The sequence below is a fragment of the Gopherus evgoodei genome, chromosome 7 (assembly GCF_007399415.2).
Source record: "Gopherus evgoodei ecotype Sinaloan lineage chromosome 7, rGopEvg1_v1.p, whole genome shotgun sequence".
Classification (NCBI taxonomy): domain Eukaryota; kingdom Metazoa; phylum Chordata; order Testudines; family Testudinidae; genus Gopherus; species Gopherus evgoodei.
The window spans coordinates 108445799-108470939 of record NC_044328.1 but is presented as its reverse complement, the minus strand read 5'-3'; the positions used below and the strand labels follow the sequence as shown (position 1 = coordinate 108470939).

Sequence of the window (25141 nt, the reverse complement as noted above, 5' to 3'; positions counted from 1 at the left end):
TACTGTTTATGCCAAACATCATTTTATTTATTTTAAAAACAAAAATACACATTGCTCTATTTTTAATCTCCCCCAGTCCCCCCCAAAACATACACACACTTCTGCTCATGGACCATATCATGTGCTGGCCTCAGAGACATTACAGACATAAAAAGACAACACAAGGAAGATCAGTCCTAGACCTAGTGCAGAAGCTCCTCAGCAGAAGACAACGTGGGACATTCAGAGATGATATTGGGGATCACTGAATCTTGGAGAAGAGGAACTGATGGACACTCTGAACATAGGCCCAGCTGATCCTTCAGCATTTGATTTAGCAGATAATAGGTTGTATTCATAGTCTGTTCTTCATATCACCCACGGAACAAGAAAAGTCCTCATTTTCAAGGTCTTGAGGAGTTTCAGCATTTGCTCCTTGGGGTGGGATAGGTCTATACAAACAAGACTAACATTCTTTAACCAATCTAAAAAGCCCTGCCTGCCTTAGGGAATTTTTTTTGCAAGAGTTCTCCTGCTGTTGCTGCGCTGGTCCAACTTCAGTGGTGTCACCCATCCTGGTGGCCTAGTGCTTCCAGGGAGCATGTCATCTAACCCTACCCACAGATGCAGTGTTTCAAGCACCCTCTCCTAGGATCCCCACATTGCTAACACTATTGAAGCTGAACTGGTGTCCGCAATGGTAGGAAATTGCAACATTTCCCTAATGTTAAAAAGGCTGCCCTGGCCAAGTAGCTTAACAGAAAGAAAGACCAGTCTGAGCCTCCTACTGTCCAAGTCATTGCAGGCAGTGGGGATTTAAAAGGCTTTGAGGAGCTACATGAACAGTTCAACAGGAGCAATCAGAAAAGTTTTTCTTTAAAAAGTAAATAAAAATTTTAAAAATAAACCAAAGGATCTTTTCTTTCATGTCACAGCACTGCCTGCAGATCAGCAGGGCAGAATCCAAAGGCAGTAGAACTTCCTGGCCATAGAGAGGCTGCGCTGCTCATGAACAAGAGGAGAGAAACCAGGTGGCTACATGGCTTCAAAGACCTGCACTAGCTTCCAGTTCTCACTCCTGGTGTTTCCCCTTCCTCACACTGGGCACTTGCAGAAGCTGGCTGTACTACACCTTTGCCCCCCTCCTACTCACAATTCAAACCACCACCACACCACAGGATAAGCATTTCCTAAAATCTTTGCCTCCTTCGCTTTCTTTGGCTGCCAGGTACAAGAAAGTCATAGGAGGGAGGGAGAGGGAGAGAGAGACATGAAATCCTCAAATGTTTAAAACATTCTCACCCTGCCATCACTAATGGAATGCAGACATTTCTTATAAGAGCCTCCACCTCCACAGAGCTCCCAGTTGGAATTGTACCCCCTCAGTGCTACAGGCATAAACCTGTTAGCCAACAGTGCATACAAACCAACCACAGGGATGCCACCAGACTGGATGCTGCAGCTTTCAGTGGAACAGCCACATGTTTGGACCATGACGAGGTCCAGGAAAGCCATGCCAGACTGGACAGATACAAGTTGTTCTTTCACTGTGAGCAGGTTAATGGCAGGTCCTTGATAGTCTTTAAAAGAACCACGTTCTAAGTGCAAGAAAATATTTTCAATACATCCAACTATAAAATCTGTTCAGGCCAGTGTGACTGTGCTAGGCTGCAAGCTGTAAAGCACCACAGGTCAGGAGAGGGAAGCCGCCACAGAAGTAGTAGCAGTTTGCCTGTCTGCCTGCATCCCATCTACCTCCGAACCTAAAACACTAGTCACCTTGACCCTAGCACTCTGGTGGCTTCCCAGAGTTCACCAGCTATTGGTCACTGGAAGCCAGGACTCATCCGGGGCTTCTGCTCTGCCTCAACCCATCTGAACACCTCTTGAGCCTTCATCTTCAAAGCCAAAAAGCTTCCTCCTCTACAGCCCTCTTAGAGCTCTGGAATTCAACCAGGATTGTAAAGTAGAGTGCAGATCTGAAAAACTCACACTTGGCCAATTTTATTCTTAAAACTCAATCCTAATTCAGTGTAAAATACATAGCCACTTGTCACCGCAAGTTCACAGTATGAGTTCAGTTGCGCATAAGCATGGTCTTCAGAGACCCTTCCATAGCCACTGTCTCTCCAACAGACAGCAATGCTGGCTCTTTAAAAGTCTCTTTCCTTGACCCAGGATATAGCTGGTCTGCCAGATCCCAGACAGTGCCCCTCTAATGGTCACAGGACACATTTAACAGTTCGCTCATCAGTGAGCCTTCTCTCATACACACTCAAAACACTCCTTGTAATTTCCATTTTACTACAGTTCATGATTTCCATTGGTATCTGCTGGAATTGAGGAGCAGCCCTGTTCTCCCAGGCCTCCTCTCTCCAGACAGCGCTCTTCCTACAATACAATGCAATATGACATGGGAAAGGGGACCTGTTGAGACAGCCCATGAAAGTGCCTTTGGCTCCATGCACTGAATGCTTCGCACATATACGCCATGGAGAAGCCAATCTCAACTCGCCCACCCCAAAAGCCCACTCCCTTCCCAGTTACACAAGTGTTTTCAGTCACTGAAAAGGAACGGGTGGCAGCCAGACCCATCTTCTGGGTCACAGCTATATCTGGAACACCAAGGATCAGGAAGGTTCAGCATTTAGATATTTATGAACAAAGCTGGTCGAGGCTGTTATCACATAAAGATACAAAAGTCCTTCTGGGAGGGCTGGAGCTATTTTGTTCCACGATGGGTTTTTTTAAAGCCCAGGGGAAGAGGGAAAAGCCACACCAAGTGACTGAGGACCATCTGTGATGCACATCCTAACAGCTGTGTGATCAGGGAGGGTGGCATCGTGCTGGGGGTCTGGGTTGATTTAGGCATTGATGGCTTTCCAGCGGTCACTGTCAATGCTGTTGACACTTCCCACGTGGTAGGGCATTGAGGCCACGTCATCCAGGTAGGCTGCGGTGTCGATTTGGGTGCTGGAGTAGAAGCTGGAATCCACGCCCTCTTTCTTGGCCACAGCATAGGCATTGGGGAGGTGCACATCTACATCCTCAGGCTCGTCCACTTGGCATTTGTAGGAGAAAAGGATCTTCGGTTCAGACCTGGAGTCAGGGAAAAGAATTAAGATCCTTGTTAAGTGCTGCAGTATCACAAGAGACGCAACAGCACCTATAAGGAACCTGCACTGTCCTGAAGGACAGTCAGCCACAGCACATTACCCCATGGTGCTACCAACAGGAGAGTTCCATGATCGAAAAAGCAGGGGGCTCTGCAGCTCAGCAATGAGGTACATTGGCAGAGCTACAATTGAACAGTCATGGCTGGAATGCGGCGTGTAGAGGAATATGCTCTGATCGCAGCACATTTAGCTCCTAAAGACCATTGGTGAAATCCTAGTGCCACTGAAATCAATGGGAGTTTTGCCACAAACTTAAATGAGGCCAGGCTTGCCCCTCAAGGCTCCTCCAGGGGATTTCAAACATGCTCCAAAAGGAGGCATTTTTATCCGAAAAACCATCAGTTCTCATCTATAGCCGATTCCAAACCAAACTTAGCCCCTTCCAGACTGCATATGGGGCCCCAGAGACAGTTTTACTTGTTCTGAGAATACTTCAAGCCCTTAAATGGGGTTAAGAAGCTGCTGCTTCCTCCCCCACTGGCAAGATTCACACAAACATCCCTGCGTGTTTTGTTGTGTCCTGTTCTTGAAACATTGGTAAGATGAAGACACTGCACTTCCTCGGTCTGGCCACACAGTGGCACCTCAAGCCCAAGAATCAGTTACTCAGAGAGCATTAGTGAGGGGCTGAGGGATGTTCAAGGAGTTCCCAGCCTGGTTTTGGATATCCATCATGCTAGCTCAGGGATCGGCAATCCTTGGCACACGGCCCATCAGGGAAAGCCCCTGGCGGGGCGGGCTGAGCCGGTTTGTTTACCTGCCGCGTCCACAGGTTTGGCCGATCGCAGCTCCCACTAGCCACAGTTTGCTGCTCCAGGCCAACAGGGGCTGCATGAAGTGATGTGGGCCAAGGGATGTGCTGGCTGCCCTTCCCACAGGGCCCATTGGCCTGGGATGGCAAACTGTGGCCAGTGAGAGCTGCGATCAGCCAAACCTGCGGACGCTGCAGGTAAACAAACTGGCCCGGCCTGCCAGGGGCTCTCTCTGACGGGCCGCGTGCCAAAGGTTGCTGATCCCTGTGCTAGCTAATCCACAGACCGTTTCTCTAAACCCAGGGTTCTCAAACTGGGGGTTGGGAGCTGTCAGCCTCCACCCCAAACCCCGCTTCGCATCCAGCATTTATAATGGAGTTAAATATATTTTAAAAGTGTTTTTAATGTATGGGGGGGGGTCACATTCAGACTTGCTGTGCACAGAAGTTTGAGAACCCCTGCTCTAAACCCATCTGAAAATCCAGGAGCCAAGACACTGATTTAATCCTGCTGTGAGACTCAGGCTCCCACTAATCAGTCGATTATTCATTTCAGGACCAAAATTACGGGTGCTTTGCAGACATTAACAGCTTAATCCTGACAAATTCCTGAGCCCAGTTTAAGTATTATTCCCATTATACAGATGGAGAAATGTAGTCCCAGAGAGGGGAAGTAACTTACCCACGATCCCATATGGAACAAGCGCCACAGCCAGGAACAGAACCCAGTTCTCCTGAGCCCCTACCCACTGCTCCTTCCACTGCTTTTATTTTACAAATGGGACAAGTTGGACACAAAGATCAACAGACATGAAAATCCCCTGTTGGTTTGGCTACTCACCCAAAGAAGCCTTTCAGGAATGCCACATAAATAAGAGGTGCAAAGAAGCTGAAGTAGAGGAACGTGGTGACGTCGACACAGCTTTGGAGGCAAGAGGAAACATGCAGCCACTTAGTGTCCGCTGTTTAATGAACACGACCATGCTATCCCATTCCATCCAGAGTGGGGGAAGGGGGGTGGGGAGAACCACAGGAAGAACCTTCTATGAAACAAGTACATGACCCTGGTGCAAATGAACGAGTTCTGCTGCCAAAGCCTCACCACTCCCAGACCCCCAAGGACAGAACCAGCAAGCCCAGAGTGTCTCAGTCCAGTACATCACAATTCAAACTCTGGGGGAGCGCCTTAATAGCAGGGCATTGTACCCCATAGCAGATCCTGCCAATTCCAAAGCACAGCTCAAGGGGTGTCCCAACACTACTTCGGGGAAACTGTCTGTCTTCATGTCTTCAATTAATCTCTACTGAACATGGTCTCTCCCACTGTGGAAACCCCAGACAAAACAATGCCAATGGCTAGTCATCAATGGAAACAAGATGCTGCCCCATCCTAGCCAAGAGGCCCATGTGGAGAGAACTAAGGAACAAATCCACAAACCCCTCATTCCCAGTAGCTTCCTGCACTGTTGCTTTTTCCTGGTGTGATCTTAACAGCAGTACTGTTTAATTCATGCCAAATGCTTTATTTCTGTTTAAGGACAGTCAGGAAGATCATCATCCCAAGACTGTGCCTAGGGCAGGGGGAGAAGGTGATGCAAGGCACTCATTAAATAAGTCATCTTAATTGGGCTACAGATATCTCTTCCTTCTGCCAACCCAAGGACCCATCTACAGTAGCAGGCAGAACGCTGGGGGCCCCTGCATACATACCACAATCCTTCTATGATATCCACACAGAGAAGGGCACTGCCCAAGCCCTGCACCAGATTCAGCAGAGCGAGAATTCCAGCATAGACATAAAAACTCTTCCTAGCTGTAAGACAGACAAGGACACAAGGATGAAATCTAACCCCATCAGCACTGACTGAATACAGGATCATGATAGAGACACACTGCCTCATGGAGGCAACACAACCCATAGCAGAGGGGAAGTGTGTCAAACATTTAAAGAGAAAGCACTATGGAATGCTTGGAATGCGGGAAGTCCATGTCCCATATTTCTTCCCCAGACCACATCTTGTGCCAGGAGCTCTGCTGGAGACCAGGAAATAGACAGCTATATATTAATAGGATATAATGGATGAAACCACAGGCTCATGCATCATCAAGAAAAAGGTGGAGTTAAAAAGGGTGGTATCAAGGCAACACATGCAAGCCTGTTACAGCTGGGCACGTTGACCAGGTGTTGGTCACAAGGCAAACAAATGTGTAGCACAGGTGGCAATCTTGGACACAAAGGCCCGTGATTGAACCAAAGAGGTGCTATGGGTCAGGAATGAAGGGCATTAGTAAAGCTGCATGGAGGACAGACAAGGGGCACTTTGTATCAGGTGTGAGGGTACCAGCAGAACTGAAAGAGGCAAAGACTGGAATAGCAGGGGATACTGCAGATCTGGAGCAAGGTGCATTGGCAGAGCTGTGGCCTGGCAAAGAATGCCCGGCACCTGCCTGCAGCATGTCCAGCATGTCCTCTCGCTTTGGTGAGCATCATACGGACTTTTTTTCATGTAAAGAATGAATAATCTAATGGAAGTATTCCAATAACCTGAACCACCCATCCCCTTGTTCAGCTACTGCAGCCATTTCAGGATGCTAGAGATGTATCATACTAACAAAAATGGCAGAGTTGCCAAACCAGACAAGACTAATTAGCAACTCCCAAGCAGTCAGTCTAGAAAGCTTAGAGCTTTCTCTTCCCAAGTGGCCAGACAGCAGCTGTACGCCAAGGTGATGTAACCTTATGTGCTACACAACAAGGGGCTTTACCTTTCAGAAGCCAAGCCCTTCCTTATGGTACTCGCCACACCTTACAAGAGAGTCTTACTAGGACCCAAACACATTACACCTCTCCCCACTCCCACAATAATGGAAAAGACCCATTGTTTTCATTCAATGCCTTGATGGTCACAGCGAGGACACAAACACACCCTCTCACCTCAGGAAGGAGAGACTGAAATGCAACTCATGCCACTGTGCAGGGATTTCACCCCTCACGAATTAGCTACTTGCACTTTACAGAACCCCCAAGTAACCCTCATTTACCATAGATGCCTACATACATCTCATTGTGCTAGGACATTTTTGTCTGCCAGTATGAAAAAGTGCTGGCAGCTGGAAGGCTAATACTGACCAACTACACCAAACCTACAGTATCCAAACCACCCAGAAAATGGGGATCCCACTGAGCAGCAAACCTCTACTCAATCCCCCACATACCCAATGTCCCAATCACTGGTTGAGTAGGGGTGTTTGTATTTGCTGTAAATTTGGTTACAAGGGATACCTAAGGAAAATGCAAACCAACCCCCACCTCCAATACCAGAACCGGCGCCAGTGTTTTTGGCGCCATAGGTGCACAGCCATTTTGCTGCCCCACGCACTGCTCCTGCGGCTCTGGTGGAGCTGCCGCAGGCGTGCCTGCTCCACCGGAGCCGCGGGACCAGCGGACGCTCCGCTGGAACGCCTGCGGCAGCTCCACTGGAGCCGCGGGACCAGCGGACGCTCCGCTGGAACGCCTGCGGCAGCTCCACCGGAGCCGCGGGACCAGCGGACGCTCCGCTGGAACGCCTGCGGCAGCTCCACCGGAGCCGCGGGACCAGCGGACGCTCCGCTGGAACGCCTGCGGCAGCTCCACCGGAGCCGCGGGACCAGCGGACGCTCCGCTGGAACGCCTGCGGCAGCTCCACCGGAGCCGCGGGACCAGCGGACGCTCCGCTGGAACGCCTGCGGCAGCTCCACCAGAGCCGCGGGACCAGCGGACGCTCCGCTGGAACGCCTGCGGCAGCTCCACCGGAGCCGCGGGACCAGCGGACGCTCCGCTGGAACGCCTGCGGCAGCTCCACCGGAGCCGCCTGCCGCCCCCCCGGCAAAATGCCGCCCCTCAATAATCCCGGCACCCTCGGCAATTGCCTAGGTAGCCTAAACGTAAGTGCCAGCCCTGCCCAATACATGGTTCTGTCCCAGCACTGACTGGCTATGCCATATGAAGCCTGGTGCGTCCACTTACATGGTAGAGAAATCCGGTCTTTCAGGGGAGTTTTTGGAAGAACCACCACCAAGGAATAGACCTGTTGAGGAAGAAGGAGATAGCTAGGTCCTTGCCCCTTGCAAACTGTTCTACTGCTGGCTTGGAGTTAAACTGCTAAAGTCTCAAGGGAGTGGTGGGTGTGCAAAGTTCCAGGCACCCCATTTCCACTATACAAATATGAATTCACAGGGAAAAGAAAGGGGATACAGGAAACCAAGCCATTGATATTGAAGCCAGTAGGAGCCCTAGGTGCTCAGTACCTTGCTGGCTCAGGCCTTTAGGGGCTCTTCACTTCGGAACACTGGGGAAAGGCATCAAGCAGAGCTAGAATTTTGCTGCCAGAAATGGAGCCCCTCCCACCCAATCTTTATCTGCCCTCCCTACCCCTCTGAGAGGCATCAACTCCCAGGTGTTCCCAGTTCTAGCACTGCACGCAGGAAGTTACAAGAGAATAAGCAGGTCCCTTTGGGGAGCCAGGAGCTGTCCAGTGCCTGTGGTTTTGCATTTGACTACCTGGACCCAAGTCTCACTATGATGTTTAGAAGACATCAAGCATCTAGATAAGCAGAGATAATAAATACGCTTACCAGAGAAGAGGTATCAATTTGATACCTCTCCAAACTGTCTTTCCATGTGTCTCAGGGAGGGTCAGAATGTGCTTTGTCCTTACCAGAAAGAAGAAACAGGAGCTGGCGAGCCAGAAGTGCCTTCCTCCATGGCCATAGATGTTGAAGTCTTCCGCTGAGAGGTGAGCATCAGGGTAGAGGATCTCCAGTGTCCCCTAAGAGAGAGAAAGGCATTATCAGGACACAGCCTCTTACAGACCCCTCTATCTCCCACACACACGCACCAGCACAGGACACCGGACAAAGGATATTTGCATTTACACATGCTCAGACAACTGCGCCACTGAACCCTGCACCTTGCACTGCTCAGACATTCCTTCCTTCCCTTCCTGCCCCCGCCCCCCCAGACAATTCAGCTTCATCTAGGTAAGATAGTGGATGAGATGTGGGTGAGAAGCTAGGGAGCCACAGGACTCCAACAGAGCAGAAGGAGGGGGAAGGAAGTGGCAAGGGTAGGTGTCTGTTTAGCAATACATAAGCAGCCATCTGAATGTATGCGCAATCACATGTTATTGCAATGGGAAAGACTTCTCCCCGGGGCCCGGGGAGCAAGCAAGCCAGGGGACCAGCCATAAGGACCACGGGTCTGACTGGGAATGGCAAGTGCCATATTCCCTTCTCCAGAACTGACACTTCCTATTGTAAGATCCAATCTGTAAACCCTTGCACTTGTGCACAGCTGGGAAAGGAGATTCAGTCTCATATACCTGGAGCCCATCTGAAAGCAGATTAGACAGAGATCTGATTGCACAGACAATGAAGAGAAAGAGGGGATTACTGAATCGAGATACAGCTCAGCCACTTGGTATTTAATGAGGCTCTTCCAGAGTATCATGTGGTAACACTCAGCTCACTGCCTCTGTATGTGAGAGTCCAAACACTGAACAATGACTGCCCTGTTGCTCTGATACTGCCTCAAATAGAGAGACTATTACAAAGGGCTGGCCACTGCCACTAGTGAAGATGAGAACATGCCCAGACACACATTGTTCAGAGAGAACGAGACACAGCTAATATACCAAGCGGTAACATGATGGGAAGTGGCAGCTCTCCAATCAGGAGGTGGCATGAGACTTGAGGCTATGAGGGCTCACTGCACAGCCCTAGTTCAATAAGCATGTTCTGTTTCTCCTTTGAGTTCAGATGGAACTAAAGACTGGATTTGGAAGTAATTTCCTAGATGTGAAAAGCTCCAGCACCCACTCCTCAATCCCTTCAACCAGCCAGTCCCCGCCCTAACCTGGTATTTGATTCCCTGCCAGTCAGTCCCCTTGACTTGGGTTGCTTTCAGCCCACTGCACTAGAGATGAAAGGCTCCAGTCTCGCAGAATGGAGATTACTCTTAGCTACATTTCTTTCCTCCCCAGACTCCAAAGCAACAGGCCCCTTTCTCCACACAGCTGGCCAGTTCTTCCCAGGCAAACGCTGCTCGACATCAAACAGCGTACTCCCATTCACTAGCACTAGCTTGCAGGCCCCAGTGCGCTCACCTGGGTAACAGAGTAAGCCAGTGACAACACTGTGGTGATCACCAGTACACGCTTGACACTGGAATTGCTTTCAAGATGACCTGAAAAGAGCAAGGAGAGATCATACTTCAGTCACCCTCACCACATCAGCTGTGTCCAGGAGCTGCTGTCACACTAGAAAGCCCCTGTCCACCTCCACCCCCAGTAGGAGGATTACAGCTCATTTAACTCACAGCAGCTGTATTACTGCCCAGATGGCTTAAGCCTTTCACAGGCCTCAGCATGTCATATCTATAAAACAGGAGAGTCTGACTCTGCTTCCTTCCCACTCCAGAAAAGCAACTTCCAGTACAATTACAAGTCAGAGTAAGCAGCAATGTTATCTACACAGAACTGCAGGAAACTTTTTTCTTCACAGAACAGCTAAAGGAGGACTCAAGTCAGGGCCAACGTCATCTGGGAGAACCTGCATCGAAGTTGTGAGCCCTCCAGGGTGGGAGATCCAGTTTTTAGATACAGCAGTGATGAGCACGACAGAAACATCTATGAGCACACACATGCGCCTGAGGACTACTCGATGCTAAGGAGCATCTCCCTGGGCTCGAATGAAAGCACCTCTGACAAGCTGCAGAGGAGGCTTCATCCTGCCCATGCCAGGGAAGAGGCAGCAAAAGGAGGTGGATAGAAGGGCCCCAGAGGAATCTCCCTCCCAAAGATGGTGGAGTTCAAACAAATACAATAATGACTTTCAGAAGCCTGTGGGAAGAATTTGCATGCTGGAGGGGACATTTTCAAACGTGCGCTTGTGCACCAGCATCCTCTCCTTCCCCCAGTTTGCATGCATCATCACCACAAGCGCATGTGTGACTCCAACATTCATGTGCTGTCCTGGCAACTGCATGAGCCACACAGGAAATGGCACAAACGACACTTCAGGTCATTTCCAAAAATGAGAACCTTGCTTGTCTTCCATTTTTATTCTAGTGATGCCCCGCTTCACAGGATTACCCCACCCCAACTTCCCTGCAGGCAGAGGCCAGGCTGCACGCACCACCTCCACAGAAGGGAAGAGAGACATCCGGAGCACTGGAAAGCAGGAAGCCTTCTGGCACCTACCGAAGGCAAGGCCTAGGATCACCACACTCAGCTCAATGGCCAGGAGGAAGAACCTCGTGATCTCCCACAGGATCTAAGAGACAACAAAGACCAGGGTCAGGAGGACCAGGAGCCAAGGTGAAGTTTATATAGCGATACTCAACCCCCTTGCCTTGGGGGAAGACATTCTTCAGATAGAGCTGATTGTTCCCATATACCAGAGGTGGCCAAACCTACTGATTCTCCGAGCCACACATGATAATCTTCAGAAGTCTGAGAGCTGACCACACCTGCTCAGGGCTTCTGCCCTGCGGCAGGGTGGTGGGGCTCAGGGCTTCAGCCCCCTGGGAGGTGCCTTCCAGTGCTCAGGGCTTCAACAAGAGCAGAGCGGAAGCCCTGAGCCCCAGTGGGTGCCTCCTGCAGGGCTGAAGCCCTTAGATCCCCTCCCCATGAGGCAGAAGCCCCTAGCATCACCACTCCACTTCAGGGCAGAAGCCCTGACCTCTCCCCCGCACCGCAATCTGGTAGCTGGAGAATGCATGGCTCCGCAAGCCACACTGCAACTATAAGAGAGCCACAAATGGCTTGCAAGCTGCAGTTTGGCCACTCCTGCCATATACCTTCCTCACCCTTTGCAGAGGAAGGTGCTGAAAATTAACTAATCCCCCCAATTATACCCCTTGCCACAAGGCCCAGCACTGCACACACTGCTCATCCAGCAGAGAAGGACTCAGTGGGAATGAATCATGCACCACCTGAAGGACTGAGAAAGTGGCCCCACTTCAGCGCAGTTAAAGTCCTCTCTCTGGGGCAGGGGGTGTCATGTCTCCTGCATTCCCAATCACTGCCAACCCAAACAACATGTGTCTTCATCACCTTAGAAACTAGGACTATGGGGCTATTTTGCAGCAAATCTATGGCTGGCAGAAATTCTAGTGTCCTCCTCTGATGCTGCCTATCCAGGGATCTCAAAGCATAATAAACCCTTAAAGCTCCCTAAGGGGCTGGTAATTATTATTTCCATTTCACAGACAGGGAAACCAAGACACAGAGAGATGAAATGATTTCCTCTAAAGTGAAGCAGCAGCGTATCTGGGATAAAAACCTAGGAATTTCAGGAGTAGCCAGTGTATCTCCTGGGGAAGATGCTCATAGACTTTGGAAACCAGTCACACAACAGCAATTCCTATTTAAAAAAAAGATGCACTTCCTGTTATAGCACCCCATCTTACAAAGCCACGTAACAGCACATCCCCTGCAGGGAGTACAGGACAGGATATCTATATGTCCCTTCGTGATTTCACAGCACCACAAACAGCAGAGAGCTGACAGAGACACAGAAGTTACTCTCATGAAATCTAATCCCTTATTTAATGTTCAGACCCTGATGCATGCAGCAGAGGCTCAGGAAAAAGATCACCGTGATATAGCCAGCTACTCACAACAAGTAGTGTGTTAAAAAGCAGTGATCTGCCACAGGGAACGTCAGAGAGAAAAGGAACCTAGAAATTACAAGGGCACCCAGGGAACTCTGACGAGAGAAGCTTACATTTTCTAGGTAGGACTTCTGCCTCCAACACCACAAGAGCTACAGAGCATTTGATTTAGGGGATGCCCTCTTGTGGTAATCATTTAACTCTCTAGAACAAAATTTACTTACAAAGATATTTCCTGTTTGCTCTTTGCTTGATCCAGAAACATTCAGTTATTAGGATCACAATGGACTTCAGGGTTGTTTGTTCTCAGCACACAGGAAAGTACCCTACATTTTTCACAAGGCTACAGCCAGGGCCATTGAAGTCTGGGTGTTGCCAGTCATTAGACAATTGTAGGAGGACCTGGCTTAGCATCAAGATGCCTCACTGATTCATTCTCTCCTTGCAACATGGAGATTTTGCTCCTATTGATGTGTTATTTAGGAAGTTCATTGTTCCACAGATCTGGATGCTGTGATCCTTTGGATTTGGTTATCAAAATGAGACTCCACCGTATTCACACACTATGAACGTTGCAGATAAAAACATTCTTCCAGTATGCCTGTAAACAGGAAGCTGCTAATCACAAGGGCCATAACTGTGCAATGCAGAAGTGTCAAGGGTCAGTGCTGTACTCACCTTATCAGCAACTGTGGCAGCATCAGAGGCACTGACGGTCATGGAGACAACTGCACGAGCAATCCCAACTAAAGCCACCACAAACACCTAGGAAAAGAAAGCAAAGGTGAGCTGGTGCCCATATGCTGCACATTGCCCATGATGCTAATCAGGAATTCTGCTCTAGGAACCAGTTTCCACCTTAGCTTGGAAGCCTAACAGTTAATACTCGGGGACTTCCGAGTCAGAGATCCAAGATAGAGTCCTGGAGCCGGTCTCCCTCTCCCTAGGCTTACTTGGTGCGAGTATTGCATAGGCAGCAGGCTTAGACCCTGTGAAGGAATGAACACCTAATTTCCCTCAACAACCAGTGAAAGGAGCCTCTTCCAGTCCTTGTACACATGGCTTTATGGAGGGGATTCTCCAGAGTCCAAGAAGCTAATTCTTTTTTTTCCCTCATTCGCACCAACTCAGCCCAAGTAAAGAGTCAATCAAAAAAATACCACTCCCAATGATGAAGGCAAGTGCCCAATGTGACTCAATATACAGAGCTCACCAGATAACAGATATCACAGGATATCAGCCAACAGACCTCAGATCTGTTATAAAGCAGAGCTCCACAGTCCATTCATTAAACACTGGGAGCCCTCGAGAATGCGGAAGGTGGGAAATCAGCTGAGGCCAAGGGCTTTCGAGTTTCTGAAAACACAAGTCTTTCCAAGAAGAGTTGTCAGCATTGTGGGCTAAATTATGCTAATCTTCTAGGGATATAAAGTGGCTAAACCTATCCCAATGGGGGAAAGGTCAAATCTGATTAACCAGCTCACAAACTGTACTGGCCTTTCCATGGTGACGGCGAGCTGGGGGGCTATATCATAAAGCGTACTGTACGTGTTTTGAAGTGTACCACCTACTAAAAATCTTCATAGCGCCTACTACTGATCTTCATAGCACCTTCCTGCGCATTCCAGCTTTACATCCCAGTGGGTGCTCTGAAGGACACCCTTGCAGGTGGGTGTGGGGAGGAGTGCAACCCCGGGAGAGCAAGCAGTGTTGCTACTCATTGGAGTGCAAGATTGGGGGGAAAGTTGCTCTGAGAAGCAAAATCTCTGAATGCTCCATGGCACCAGTTTAGCAGCCATATTTTCCTCCCCTTTATGGGAACTGGATTTTCTTTGCTACTGCTGTAAGGGGCAAAAGACTGGCCTCTCCCTCAAAGCCCATACTTATTTTTAACAATAAAGAAACTGCATCAGCTCAGTAAGAAAGCAGTAACTTGTACTAATGTCAGGTGGGTTTTCAAACAGGGCAAGAGGAGATGTAGGCTGTCTTTAGCCTGTCACCAGTCCAACAGGCTGCACCATGCCCTAGGAGAGGAGAACCTTCATTAGCTTTTTAGAAACCAGACATAGAGAGTTGTCTGAAGGGACACTCAATTTACAAATCCTGATTTCAAAGGAAACATTTTATATCCTCTTTTTCCTACCAGTATGCCCGAGATTATAAAATGGAGATATGCTTTTCACTGTCTCTGCTGCTGGGTTCCTTTTTGCTCCTCCCAAAGCCAACAGTCTAGACAAGTTTCATTTTTGTTTCTTTCCTTCAGCTTCTGGTCAGTTGCACTTTTCTGTCCCATGGCACTTGCTCCCTGCTGAGCCGGTTGCACTGGGAAAGGTTTAAATCCAAGTTTTAAACTATTGATAATGCTTTTTAAAATTCCTGAACATTTTTCTAATTATTAGATTGTTCTAAAATTTCCTACCAACACCGGCCGGTCCCTGACATTCTGTGCCTGCATTACTTGACTGTGCCCCCTTCCCAGAGCTTAGAACTTCCAATTACAGGTTGAGACTAGGTTTGCTATTATCTTGGCCTCAGTTTTTCACACTTCCTGATTTTTGTCTGTTACTACTCGTTCCTAGTTTGAGGAAAGATCTCTCTCTCTCTACCACGGTGAACTCTGTCAAGCAGGGCACTGTACTGCTGCCACATTACTCCCACTGACAGACAACAGACGTATGCATGCTGCTCTGAGGCAGCAGGGGCCTGACTACACACCCATGACAGTAGCTTCATGAACCTCATCCACACACTTAATCCAGCCAGGTCCCTAGCTGCACTTACACCATTCACCAATGGCAGCACAGCTGACAGAAACAGTAGCTACTACAGAGACTTTCCTATCCTGATTAGAGGCTGCATGTGACTTTTTAAACTGTGGAAAGGAAAAGGAGATCCTACGTGTTCGAGAACTATGACTGTTCTCATCCACATGTTCTGTTTTCACTCTCCAACCTCGTATCACCAAGAATCCATGAGAATGCTCTCAAAACCAAAGCTGGGCCATCCAATTAGAACAAGCAGCCCCTTTCCCGCTGTCTCAGAGAGGAATACCCAAGCTGGGGATCTCCAAGTTCCAGGAGCTCAACTGGAACCCATCACATCAGGATTTTCTATAGAGGGCTAACTTATGTGCAGTCTCTTTCTGGCAACTTCACGCATTTCATTTTTCAGGGGATTTGCTTCCACTATATCTCAGTGAAAAGTTAGTGTTGTTTTAAATGTGACATATTGTAAGAGAGGCAATGAGCAGGGAAGATATAAGATACTAGATAGTAAGGTGAAGTAAAAAAAATTGTGCTAGATTAAAAACGGGCCACTTAATGGTAGAGAAAGACCCAACCCAAAACCCCAGATCCAAACATCCCAAGTCTCAGAGAAGTGGAATCCTGATCTGGATCCAAATTCTGTAGCTCCGTGCCCATTTCTAACAGTGAATCCTAATTTAAAAAGAAAACCTATATGTTTTTGCAGGAGCCAAAGGGCTTTTACCTCCAAGGGATCTGACTCAGGTTAACCCCGAATGATAAATGTTCTGGGAAGGCGAGGGAGGGCAGACAAAAAACAAACACACACACAGCACTTTAACACTCCCCAGGCAATTCAGAGAGCAGACCTGGTACTCACTAGTATGTAGAAGGTAGTAAAGATGGGGCTGGAAGTGACATGGATCTTGGCTCTGGCAGAAGGCAGTTTCCAGAGAAGAAAGACAAAGAAAAGCACATTGGGAACCAGAAGCATAAGGTCCCAATAGCGGACTCTGCAAAAAGTGAAATAAAATAGTTAGAAGTGCATCTGCATGATTCCCTTCCCTGAGAGGAGGGCAACAGCCTTACTTTCCCCTGCTCCCACACTTGAGGGGGAAAACCATCGTTTCCTAGACAAGGTCCAGCCCCAGCTCCTACACCTCACCTGGACTTCCCGATGTCTTCATATAGCAAGAGCAGGCACTTGTGTGGCATAGTGATGTTGGTGTCGTTGATTGCCCATATTGTTGTTTGGGGCAGAGCAGTCACATTATCTGAGGCCATAACCAGGGCATTGGCAACAGAGTGGGTGATATTGTCATACGTGGAGAACCTCACCACAGACGTCACAGACTGGGACATCCTGCCTCTGCTCTGGACATGGGACAGAGAGTTAGAGTCACACACAATGGGTGCTAAGACCAAGCATGATACAACACAGAACAACCAAGATGAAGACAAAAAGCAACCTTAAATCAACTGAGCAGGAAGATCAGCAAAGAGTGTCCCTGACATTAGACCCTATGTAACTGCATCCTACTCGCTACTGCAAACTACCAACATCAGCCCTTTTCATCTGAGGATCTCCAAGCAGTCATCAACAAACTAAACCCCTCACCGCTTCTGGGATACAGGTTACTATCACTGTCCCTAATTTATAAATGTAGAAACTGAAGAACAGTTATTCAGTGACTTCTCCAATGTCACACTGGGGGACAGCCAAGTGTAGAACCTGTAGCCCAGGGTAACAGTTACCTCTTCTGCCCACTGTTCCACACACCCTCTCCCGAGCATTTTGAAGGAAGATGAGATTGGTTTCAGCAGGGGAGTGAGCAGTTATCATATGACCTGCCCTCCTTGAATGCATACTCACACTCTCCTTGCCTATATACCTGACTTATCTCCACATCTCTCCGGTACCAGGGGCTGCTCCTGCTGGGTTATTAGTTGTCATTCATATGTTATTGGGCCAAATTCTGCACTCACATCCATGAAATCTCAAGTCCTGGCCACTGATTTTAGTGGGGTTGTAGAAACTGGCCCCATGATTTCTTCTAAGAACCCAACCATACCACAGTCCTAACTGGGCTCACACACATAGTACTTACAAACTGACATGCAAATTATATACAGCCCACCACCAGAGAAATGCAGCCTGGGAGGCATGTCATGTTATGCCTCAGGGGACACAGTGTGTCATGGGGTTAAAGCAGACTGGGAGATGGGAGACCTGGATTGCTTCACTAGTCCTGCAGCTGATGTGATGCATGACCTTGGGCCAATCCCCTCTCTACACAGAAGTTTCCCCACTGTGAATGAGAACCCGACCCTTGCAATGTGCTTTACAGTTCACAGACACAAGATGCAATACAACTGCAAAGTCCTGTTCTCTCTACAACCCAGCTCTCCCCAGCAGAGCCATCTCAGAGCACAGTGAGGTTAAGAAAACTTGCCTACTGTCATCACAACGCCACATGTCCCTGGGTAGTGGGCGCAGACGTGTCACTGGTAGGGTATGTCCACTGGAAAAAAACCCACCAATCACAGTAGCCAGTCTCAGACACTGGTTCAACAGACTCAGGTTCTGGGTCTTACTCTCTTGGGCTAAAAATAGCAGTGTAGACATTCTGGCTCAGGCTGCAGCCCGGGCTCTGAAATTTTTCAAGGGAGGAGGGTCTCAGAATTTGGGCTCTAGCCCAAACCAGGAATGTCTACACTGCTATTTTTAACCCCGGAGCATGAGCACGAATCAGTTGACCCAGGCTAAGAGATTTGCCATCACAGGGTTACTGGGGTTAGGGTGGGTTTTTTGCAGTGTAGACATACAGATAAAGCTTTGGCAGCCAGTTTGCTGTAGCTAATCCAGGATTAATCTCAACAAAATTCCCCTTCATGTGGCTTCAAACTACAGCCAGCACTGTGAAAGTGAGCAGACAGGATGAGTGGATTTAGGAAGGTAGGGTTTTTTGCCACATGCTGGCAGCAGGAGTCAGCAGATGGATATTTTCACAGATGGGAGGAGAGGTACAGCTATGTGTCATCTGCTGAACCTTTAGCATTCAGGGTTTACCCTTCCAGGGTTCTGCCTGAAACTCTCATACACAGAGCTGTTCTTTCTTCTGGAAAACTGGGATCCTTTCCAGGGCTTACAAGGCAAGTGGGGGAGCCCTCTGCTAACAGACCCACTTTTCATTCTACATTCTAACAGGTACTTGTTAGGCTGGGGATTTTTTTAATGATCACTGTATATTTCACCACCTTAGGTACATAACATTAAACAAACACACTCTTGGGAAGATTAACTTTGTGCTGAGGTGGCAATTTCTGTGCCAGAAATCCTAGTTTGGCAGAGGTTCCAATGAGTGACCTTCGGATTATGGAGACATCTTCTCCTCCCCCAAGAGGTGCATTTCACCTTCTCCACTTCCCACAATTCCTAATCAGCGTAGACACGTCACTGAAGCAGGCATTTTCCTTCTCTAATTACTTTGCTCTATCCATCTAGCCTGACGCATGCGACGGACCTCTTCACTCTAGGAAGGGCAGGAATTGGGTAGGAAAGGGTGAATACCATCATGCTTACTTGCAGAGTGGAGATTCTGCCTAACTTTTTTTTAAAATAGGATGCCGAAGGGAAGAGAAACAGAACCACGAGTGCAGGGAGGGAAAAGAGAGCCATGAAATCAACTGTGAGCCATGACACCCCAATGACATCCACTTTGGGACACAGCATCTGACCTGCCTTTCCCAAGCAGAAAGAGCTTGGGTAGAAATCAGTCTCTCTGGGAGTTAAATAAGAAAGAACAAACATCCTTCTTGTAGAGGGCATCCCAGAGACACCAGATCCTCTCCTTAAAACTCACTGATATCATGCAAATACAACACAGTGGTGATAAGCAGAGCTGGGCTGACCAGACCTAAGACTTACAATCACAAAGCCTTGAAAGGCAAGTCAATACTGAGCCTGCCTCTCAACCAGGCTACTAGTTCTGGGCAAATGATAGTTGTCCTTTTTGCTTCCAAAGACGCTAGATACAAAAGCAAAGTAATAAGACATCTAGCACTTAAAGAACAAGTCAGGCTAAGTGGCACTGTTTATAGTGGTTAGGGGTTATAGTAAGGGAACATCAGTATGGTGAATTGATCAAGTGCCTTTGCTCTGCTCTCACTGAAGCACCGGGCATTTTTGCCACTGACTTTTCCAATGGGAGCAGGAACAGTCTCTAGGCTACATAGTCTTAGCTCCTTCATCCATCACAGGACTATGCTTTAGCAGCATATTCCCCAGGGCTTTGTCCAGTCTAGTCTGAAATACAATCAGCTGTGTGCATTGTGAGAGATGTTTCATTAAGACCTTCTACACCACCAAATGCTGCACAGCTGTTAAACTCTGTTGAGGCTGACCTAGGTTGGCCCAGGCTGTGTGGATGAGGCAAAATCATATTATACCCAGGTAAAAAAAAAAAAAGTGCTATAGCCCAGGTCCCTCTTCTTTCTCCTACAGGAGGTGTTTCTTTGTCACACAGCAAATCAATTCACACTCTTCCTTCCCCATATTTTGGACAGAGCTGAAGCCATTCTGACCTAAACTGCATCAATGTCTCTTTCCAGCAAGCCCTGGACTCACAAGGGACAATAGGAACAGGACATTTTACCATTATTATTGATCTAGGGCAAGAAGTCCTAGTCACGGAGTAAGCATGGAGCACTCATGTTATTGTTGGTGTGACATAAAAATGGTGGGTATTTTTGCCCCCTCACTAAAAAAAAAGGTGGATTTTTTTTTATTTTATTTTATTTTATTTTGAATTAAGAGAGTAACAATTTCAAAGATAGATGAAGTTTGTGGCTGAAATTACCAGACAGCAGTCTGCTATCTCAAGGACCATCTCCCCTACAGCTGAATTACACAGCTAACAGAGTTGTAATTTCCCAGACTGGTGAGGAAAGGATATTTTTCTTCCTTTCTGGGAACCATGTTAGAAACCCCTGTTTATCCATTACATGGCATGATGAGCAGCCTTTTCCACATACAAGCAGCCCTGATGACAGAAAACTGTGCTAACACATACCTTGTTTAAATGCAACTGTTATTGCAATGTCTTTAAAGGTGAAAATAAGGGTGAGGGGGTGAATTGGGAGTGGAGGGAGGAAGGTTGAAACACAGCTTTTCAAGAGTCAATGTTTGCTTCAAAATTCCTGAATCCTCATTTTGTCCACGGGACAAGCTCACAAGATGGGTTTTTCCACTCAGTGGCAGAAATGCGTTTACTTAATTCCTCTCTCCCCTTCCAGTTTCAATTTCACATCAGAATTTGAAGCAAGTTTTAAAAAGTAAAAGAAAACCACAATGCTAAAATAATAATTAGCATAAGTCTCACCAGAGACCCAAACCCACAATATAATGAAGCCTAGGTTATGAGCAGAGTCCTTTATAAATATCCCTTAGCTCACCACAGCAGATAGGAAGGTAGTGCTGCCTTCTTGTGGAGGGGTGAGAGGAGTAGCAAAGAAGCTTGCAGTAAACAGAGTCAACATACCCCATGAAGGAGAGGAGGGAAGGTAGGATGATTACCTGCTTAAAGCAAATGAAGGACTCCAGAGATCCTCACCCCCACTCCAGCCCCTTTACATCACGCACCAGAGCAGAATAAATGGGCCCTAGAAGCCCTGGTTCCAGCCACAAGAAAATTGCCCCAGTGCAGGCAGTAAGGATGCTTCCAAAGGATCACCTCACCAACCCCCCTTAGTCCCAAACAGCACTGCAGCCATAGAGAAGCCCCAGAAGGCTGGGTAACTCAGGCCCCTATGTCTGTGTTATGCTGGTGGCCTGCAGCACAACTTAAAGCTGTCTTAGGCCATGTCTACATCTAAAATTTTGCAGCGCTGGTTGTTACAGCTGTATTAGTACAGCTGTATAGGGCCAGCGCTGCAGAGTGGCCACACTTATAGCAACCAGCGCTGCAAGTGGTGTTAGATGTGGCCATAGTGCAGCGCTGTTGGGCGGCTTCAAGGGGGGTTCGGGGAACGCGAGAGCAAACCGGGGAAGGAGACCAGCTTCGCCGCGGTTTGCTCTCGCGTTCCCCGAACCCCCCTGCAAACCGCAGGGAAGGAGACCTGCTTGCACAGGGGTTCGGGGAACGCGAGAGCAAACCGGGGAAGGAGACCAGCTTCGCCGCGGTTTGCTCTCGCGTTCCCCGAACCACTCTGCAAACCGCAGGGAAGGAGACCTGCTTGTTCGGGGAACGCGAGAGCAAACCGGGGAAGGAGACCAGCTTGATTACCAGAGGCTTCCTCAGGTATGCTGGGATACCTGCTTATTCCACGGAGGTCAAGAAAAGCGCTGGTAAGTGCCTACACTTGATTACCAGCGCTGGATCACCAGTGCTGGATCCTCTACACCCGAGACAAAACGGGAGTACGGCCAGCGCTGCAAACAGGGAGTTGCAGCGCTGGTGATGCCCTGCAGATGTGTACACCTCCTAAGTTGCAGCGCTGTAACCCCCTCACCAGCGCTGCAACTTTGTGATGTAGACAAGCCCTTAGTCACCCCCACCCTTCAGCTGCAAGTTCTGAACCATACCACATAAGAGAATCAGACCTCAGGTTATAGCCTCAGTTCTGTCACGCAAACACTGTGACAACTCAGGCAAAAGCACTTAAGCCTCTCTCTGTTTCAGATTCCCCATCTGTAAAATGGGGTATTCCTCATCCGCCTCTCCAATATGGCTCTAAGGTTAAATTCATTACATTCTGTAAGGTACTTTAGGATCTTTTGATGAGAGATACCTAGAGAATTGCAAAATATTACGTACACTGGAGATGAAAGGTCTTAGCATTCTGCCATTTGAGCTCACTTGACCATGCCAGAGCAGACTTGGTTTAGAACAGTGGTTTTCAACCTGTGATCTGCAGACCCGTGGTGGTCTGCAAATTACATCTAAGATTTCCAAAGGGGTCCTCACCTCCATTTGAAATTTTTTAGGGGTCTGCAAATGAAAAAAGGTTGAAAACCACTAGTTTAGAAAACAATTTAGTTTTTAAAAGCTAGTGTTTTCTGATGTATGTGAGGGTTAACAATAGATGCAACATACAATTTCTCTTTCCTGGGTATCCCGTCCTTATTACCGCACATATTTTTTGCTCCATGTTAGCGATGAGTATTTTTTTAGTTGATCATATGTTATAGAATATTTAGAATTTAGTTTCTGTTCACAATGATTACCTGGAGCTCAATTACATCGCAAACGGCATTATGGAGTGATCATATTAAGTACCACAATAAAAAGCTTAAATAAGAAAGACTGCTTGTGCACCCTTGACAGATTTAAAGTCCAACACATCAATTGCCTTCAAAATAACCTAAAACAGTATCAAAATCCAACAGAATTTTTTTGAGAACTCTTAAGTTTGGTCCTGATCCTGCAATGAGCTCTGAGTGAACAGAGTCCTGGGCGTGCATGGAGCCCCACCGTAGGATCAAAGCCTTACCATTAAGTAAGAAACTCAGGCCAACATTTTAAAATGTGTATGCCTCATGTTAAACAGCTAATTCATACTTTGGCACCTAAACAAGTAGCCTAACTTTCTGAGGCACTGAGTATCCACCACTCCCTAAAGAGTTTGAAAATCAGGCCACCTATGAGGTGTCTAAAGAGACATCGAACTTGAGGCACCCGAGTTTGAAAAGTCTGGCCTAAAAAATTAAATTTTAAGTAAAACTTGCTCCCCAAGTTAAGAGGCCAGGTCTGAAGGCCAGTTAGAGATCATTTGTCAAATCCTGTTTACAGTCATAACAATAGCTTTGTTTGGGAACACAGGGGTATGCCAAAGATTTTCAAATATGGGTTCAATAATCATCATAAAGAATTCTCCCAAATTTCTCCCACTTTATACAGTAAAGCAGCATTCCCTCTTAGTAAAGGCTTTTAAAAGAATAGCATTTGTACATTCTTAGAGAGATCCTCCATATGCAGGCTAACATAAAGGCTCCCAGCGATGGCTATAATTCACACACCATGCAGTTAGCTGTTTGTACTTCCCAACAACAGCTGGGCCAAGCTGCCACTGCCTTCCATCTGCCCAGATCTGCTTGATTTCCATTTTGAAATACTCACTCCTCATGGAAGAGGTTTGCAGTCAATTTCAGTGTTTCTCAAAAACAACACTGAAAGTTCCCAGTCAGCAGCACCCAGGCAGGTGCTGCTAGAAGTTACTGGTTTATGAAACCCAGTGTACATTCAAAAAACACAATTAGCAAAAAGAGAGAATATTTCTCAACTTCTTTAGAACTCCTGAGACCAGCAACAAGCTCCCCAACATACACACATCCCCAGAACAGATTGAACAGGTATTTCCCATTGAAACCCGCCTACACACAAAGAACCTGTCTAGCCCAGGAAAAACGGTGTATTGTTAAACTGTAATACGTTACATGAATATCCTAGTGTAGCCAGAGCAAATTATAGTTTTATCATGTGTTAGCTGCTCAGGATGAGTTCAAGGCTTCCAACTAACATGTTAAAACTATCCAAACACACCCCAAGTTACCTCACTATAACTAAAGGTTCGTTTTAAACAATGTAGTTAAACCCATAAAAACCCTTGTGTCAGCTTAAACTTGGATTTAAGCTATATCAGTTTAGCTTGTATTAGTAAATATACAGGCAGAAACTAAACCTATGTAACTTGTTTTTAACTGATACAGGTGTGTCCACATGGGGGTTTGCAACTCTTATTTTAGTTTTTAAAAGTGATTTTAAAAACAGATGCAACTTCTGCATATAGCCAACCCCTAAGAAGCTCATTGCTCTCATATTAGCGGTACCCTCCTCACAGGAAGGCTTGAAGAGACAGGATATGAATCAGAGAAATGCAGGGCTCAAATGGACCTTGAGAAGTCATCAAGTCCAGGTCCCTGCAGGGAGGCAGGACAAAGTACACCTGACAGGTGTTTGTCCAACCGGTTCTTAAAACACCTGCAATGACCGGGATTCCACAACCTCCCTCCGAAGCCTATTCCAGAGCTTAACAACCCTTATAGCTAGAAAGTTTTTTTCTAGTATCTAATCTAAATCTCCCTTGTTACAGATCAAGCCCATTGCTTCTTGTCCTACCTCCAGCGGACACGGAGAACAATTGTCCACAGTCCTAACAGCCCTTAAGGGAGCCGAATATTGTTTTCCGCCCCCCACTGACCAGCCAGGCTAGAGACCTCGGTTTAAGAAAAGCGTTTGAAGCCCAGGGCCGTGGCTACACAACACCCGGAACCGAAATGACCAGCTCCGCTGCGACTCGCCCCTTCCTTACTTCCCTGCGAGGCCGCGCCCGGACCAAGTTACACGGAAACAAGCCGCGTCCACACAGGGCCCCTCGGACACCAGCGGGGCCCGCCGGCAGCCCCGCACGCCTCCGGCCCGGCGCCGGGCTCCCCCTTTCACGGAGCTGGCCCCGGGGAAACCCTCCTCCCGGGTTGGCACCGGGCCCGGCGCGGGCGGGCAGCCGGCCGCGGGGCTCCCTCTCCCGGCGGGGGCCGGGCAGGCGGCGGGGAGCCGCTTCTCCCGCTCGGCCTCGGGACCCCGGCCGCGCAACTCACCCGCGAGAACCCAGCTGGGGCTCCGGCCCCACCGCTTCCACCGGCCGCGGGCCCGGGGAGCGTCGCGAAAGAGCCACACCATAAGGAAGCCGCAACCCTACCCATGTCACCTAGCCCCCTCCCTTCCGCTGGCACCCCTTTTCCCTCCGGGTGGGGTCTGCTGCGGCTGGTCGAGCCCATGTAAGCCGGAGGGGACTCAACTTCCCGCGAGGGGGAAGGAATGGCCTATTCGTCTGGGCCTAG

The 25141-nt window shown here is 48.1% G+C and overlaps 1 protein-coding gene across 6 annotated transcripts; it reads right to left on the bottom strand.

Annotated features, from left to right (window-relative positions):
• Positions 1-25141, bottom strand: TPRA1 (transmembrane protein adipocyte associated 1). 6 transcript variants are annotated; one of them, XM_030569012.1, is made up of 11 exons: positions 25000-25141; positions 16469-16677; positions 16184-16316; positions 13238-13324; positions 11145-11217; positions 10050-10129; positions 8604-8714; positions 7913-7973; positions 5617-5719; positions 4748-4828; positions 1-3078 (listed from the first exon to the last, which is right to left on the bottom strand). In XM_030569012.1, exons 2-11 carry the CDS (start codon positions 16663-16665, stop codon positions 2844-2846), a joined length of 1161 nt encoding a protein of 386 aa, XP_030424872.1. In that variant the 5' UTR covers positions 16666-16677; positions 25000-25141; the 3' UTR covers positions 1-2843. The 6 variants fall into 6 exon arrangements, with proteins under 6 accessions (XP_030424872.1, XP_030424870.1, XP_030424873.1 ...); XM_030569010.1 differs by lacking the exon at positions 25000-25141 and adding an exon at positions 24899-24990; XM_030569013.1 differs by lacking the exon at positions 25000-25141 and adding an exon at positions 24899-24990 and having other exon boundaries at positions 16469-16672.

Coding starts and splice junctions, on each gene's coding strand:
- TPRA1 (XM_030569012.1), bottom strand. CDS start 16,665: ATGTCCCAGTCTGTGACGTCTGTGGTGAGGTTCTCCACGTATGACAAT. Junction 10,130..11,144: donor GATCCTAGGCCTTGCCTTCG/GTAGGTGCCAGA, acceptor TGCTCTTTTCAG/GTCATCTTGAAAGCAATTCC. Junction 7,974..8,603: donor GCTCCTGTTTCTTCTTTCTG/GTAAGGACAAAG, acceptor CTTCCTCAACAG/GTCTATTCCTTGGTGGTGGT.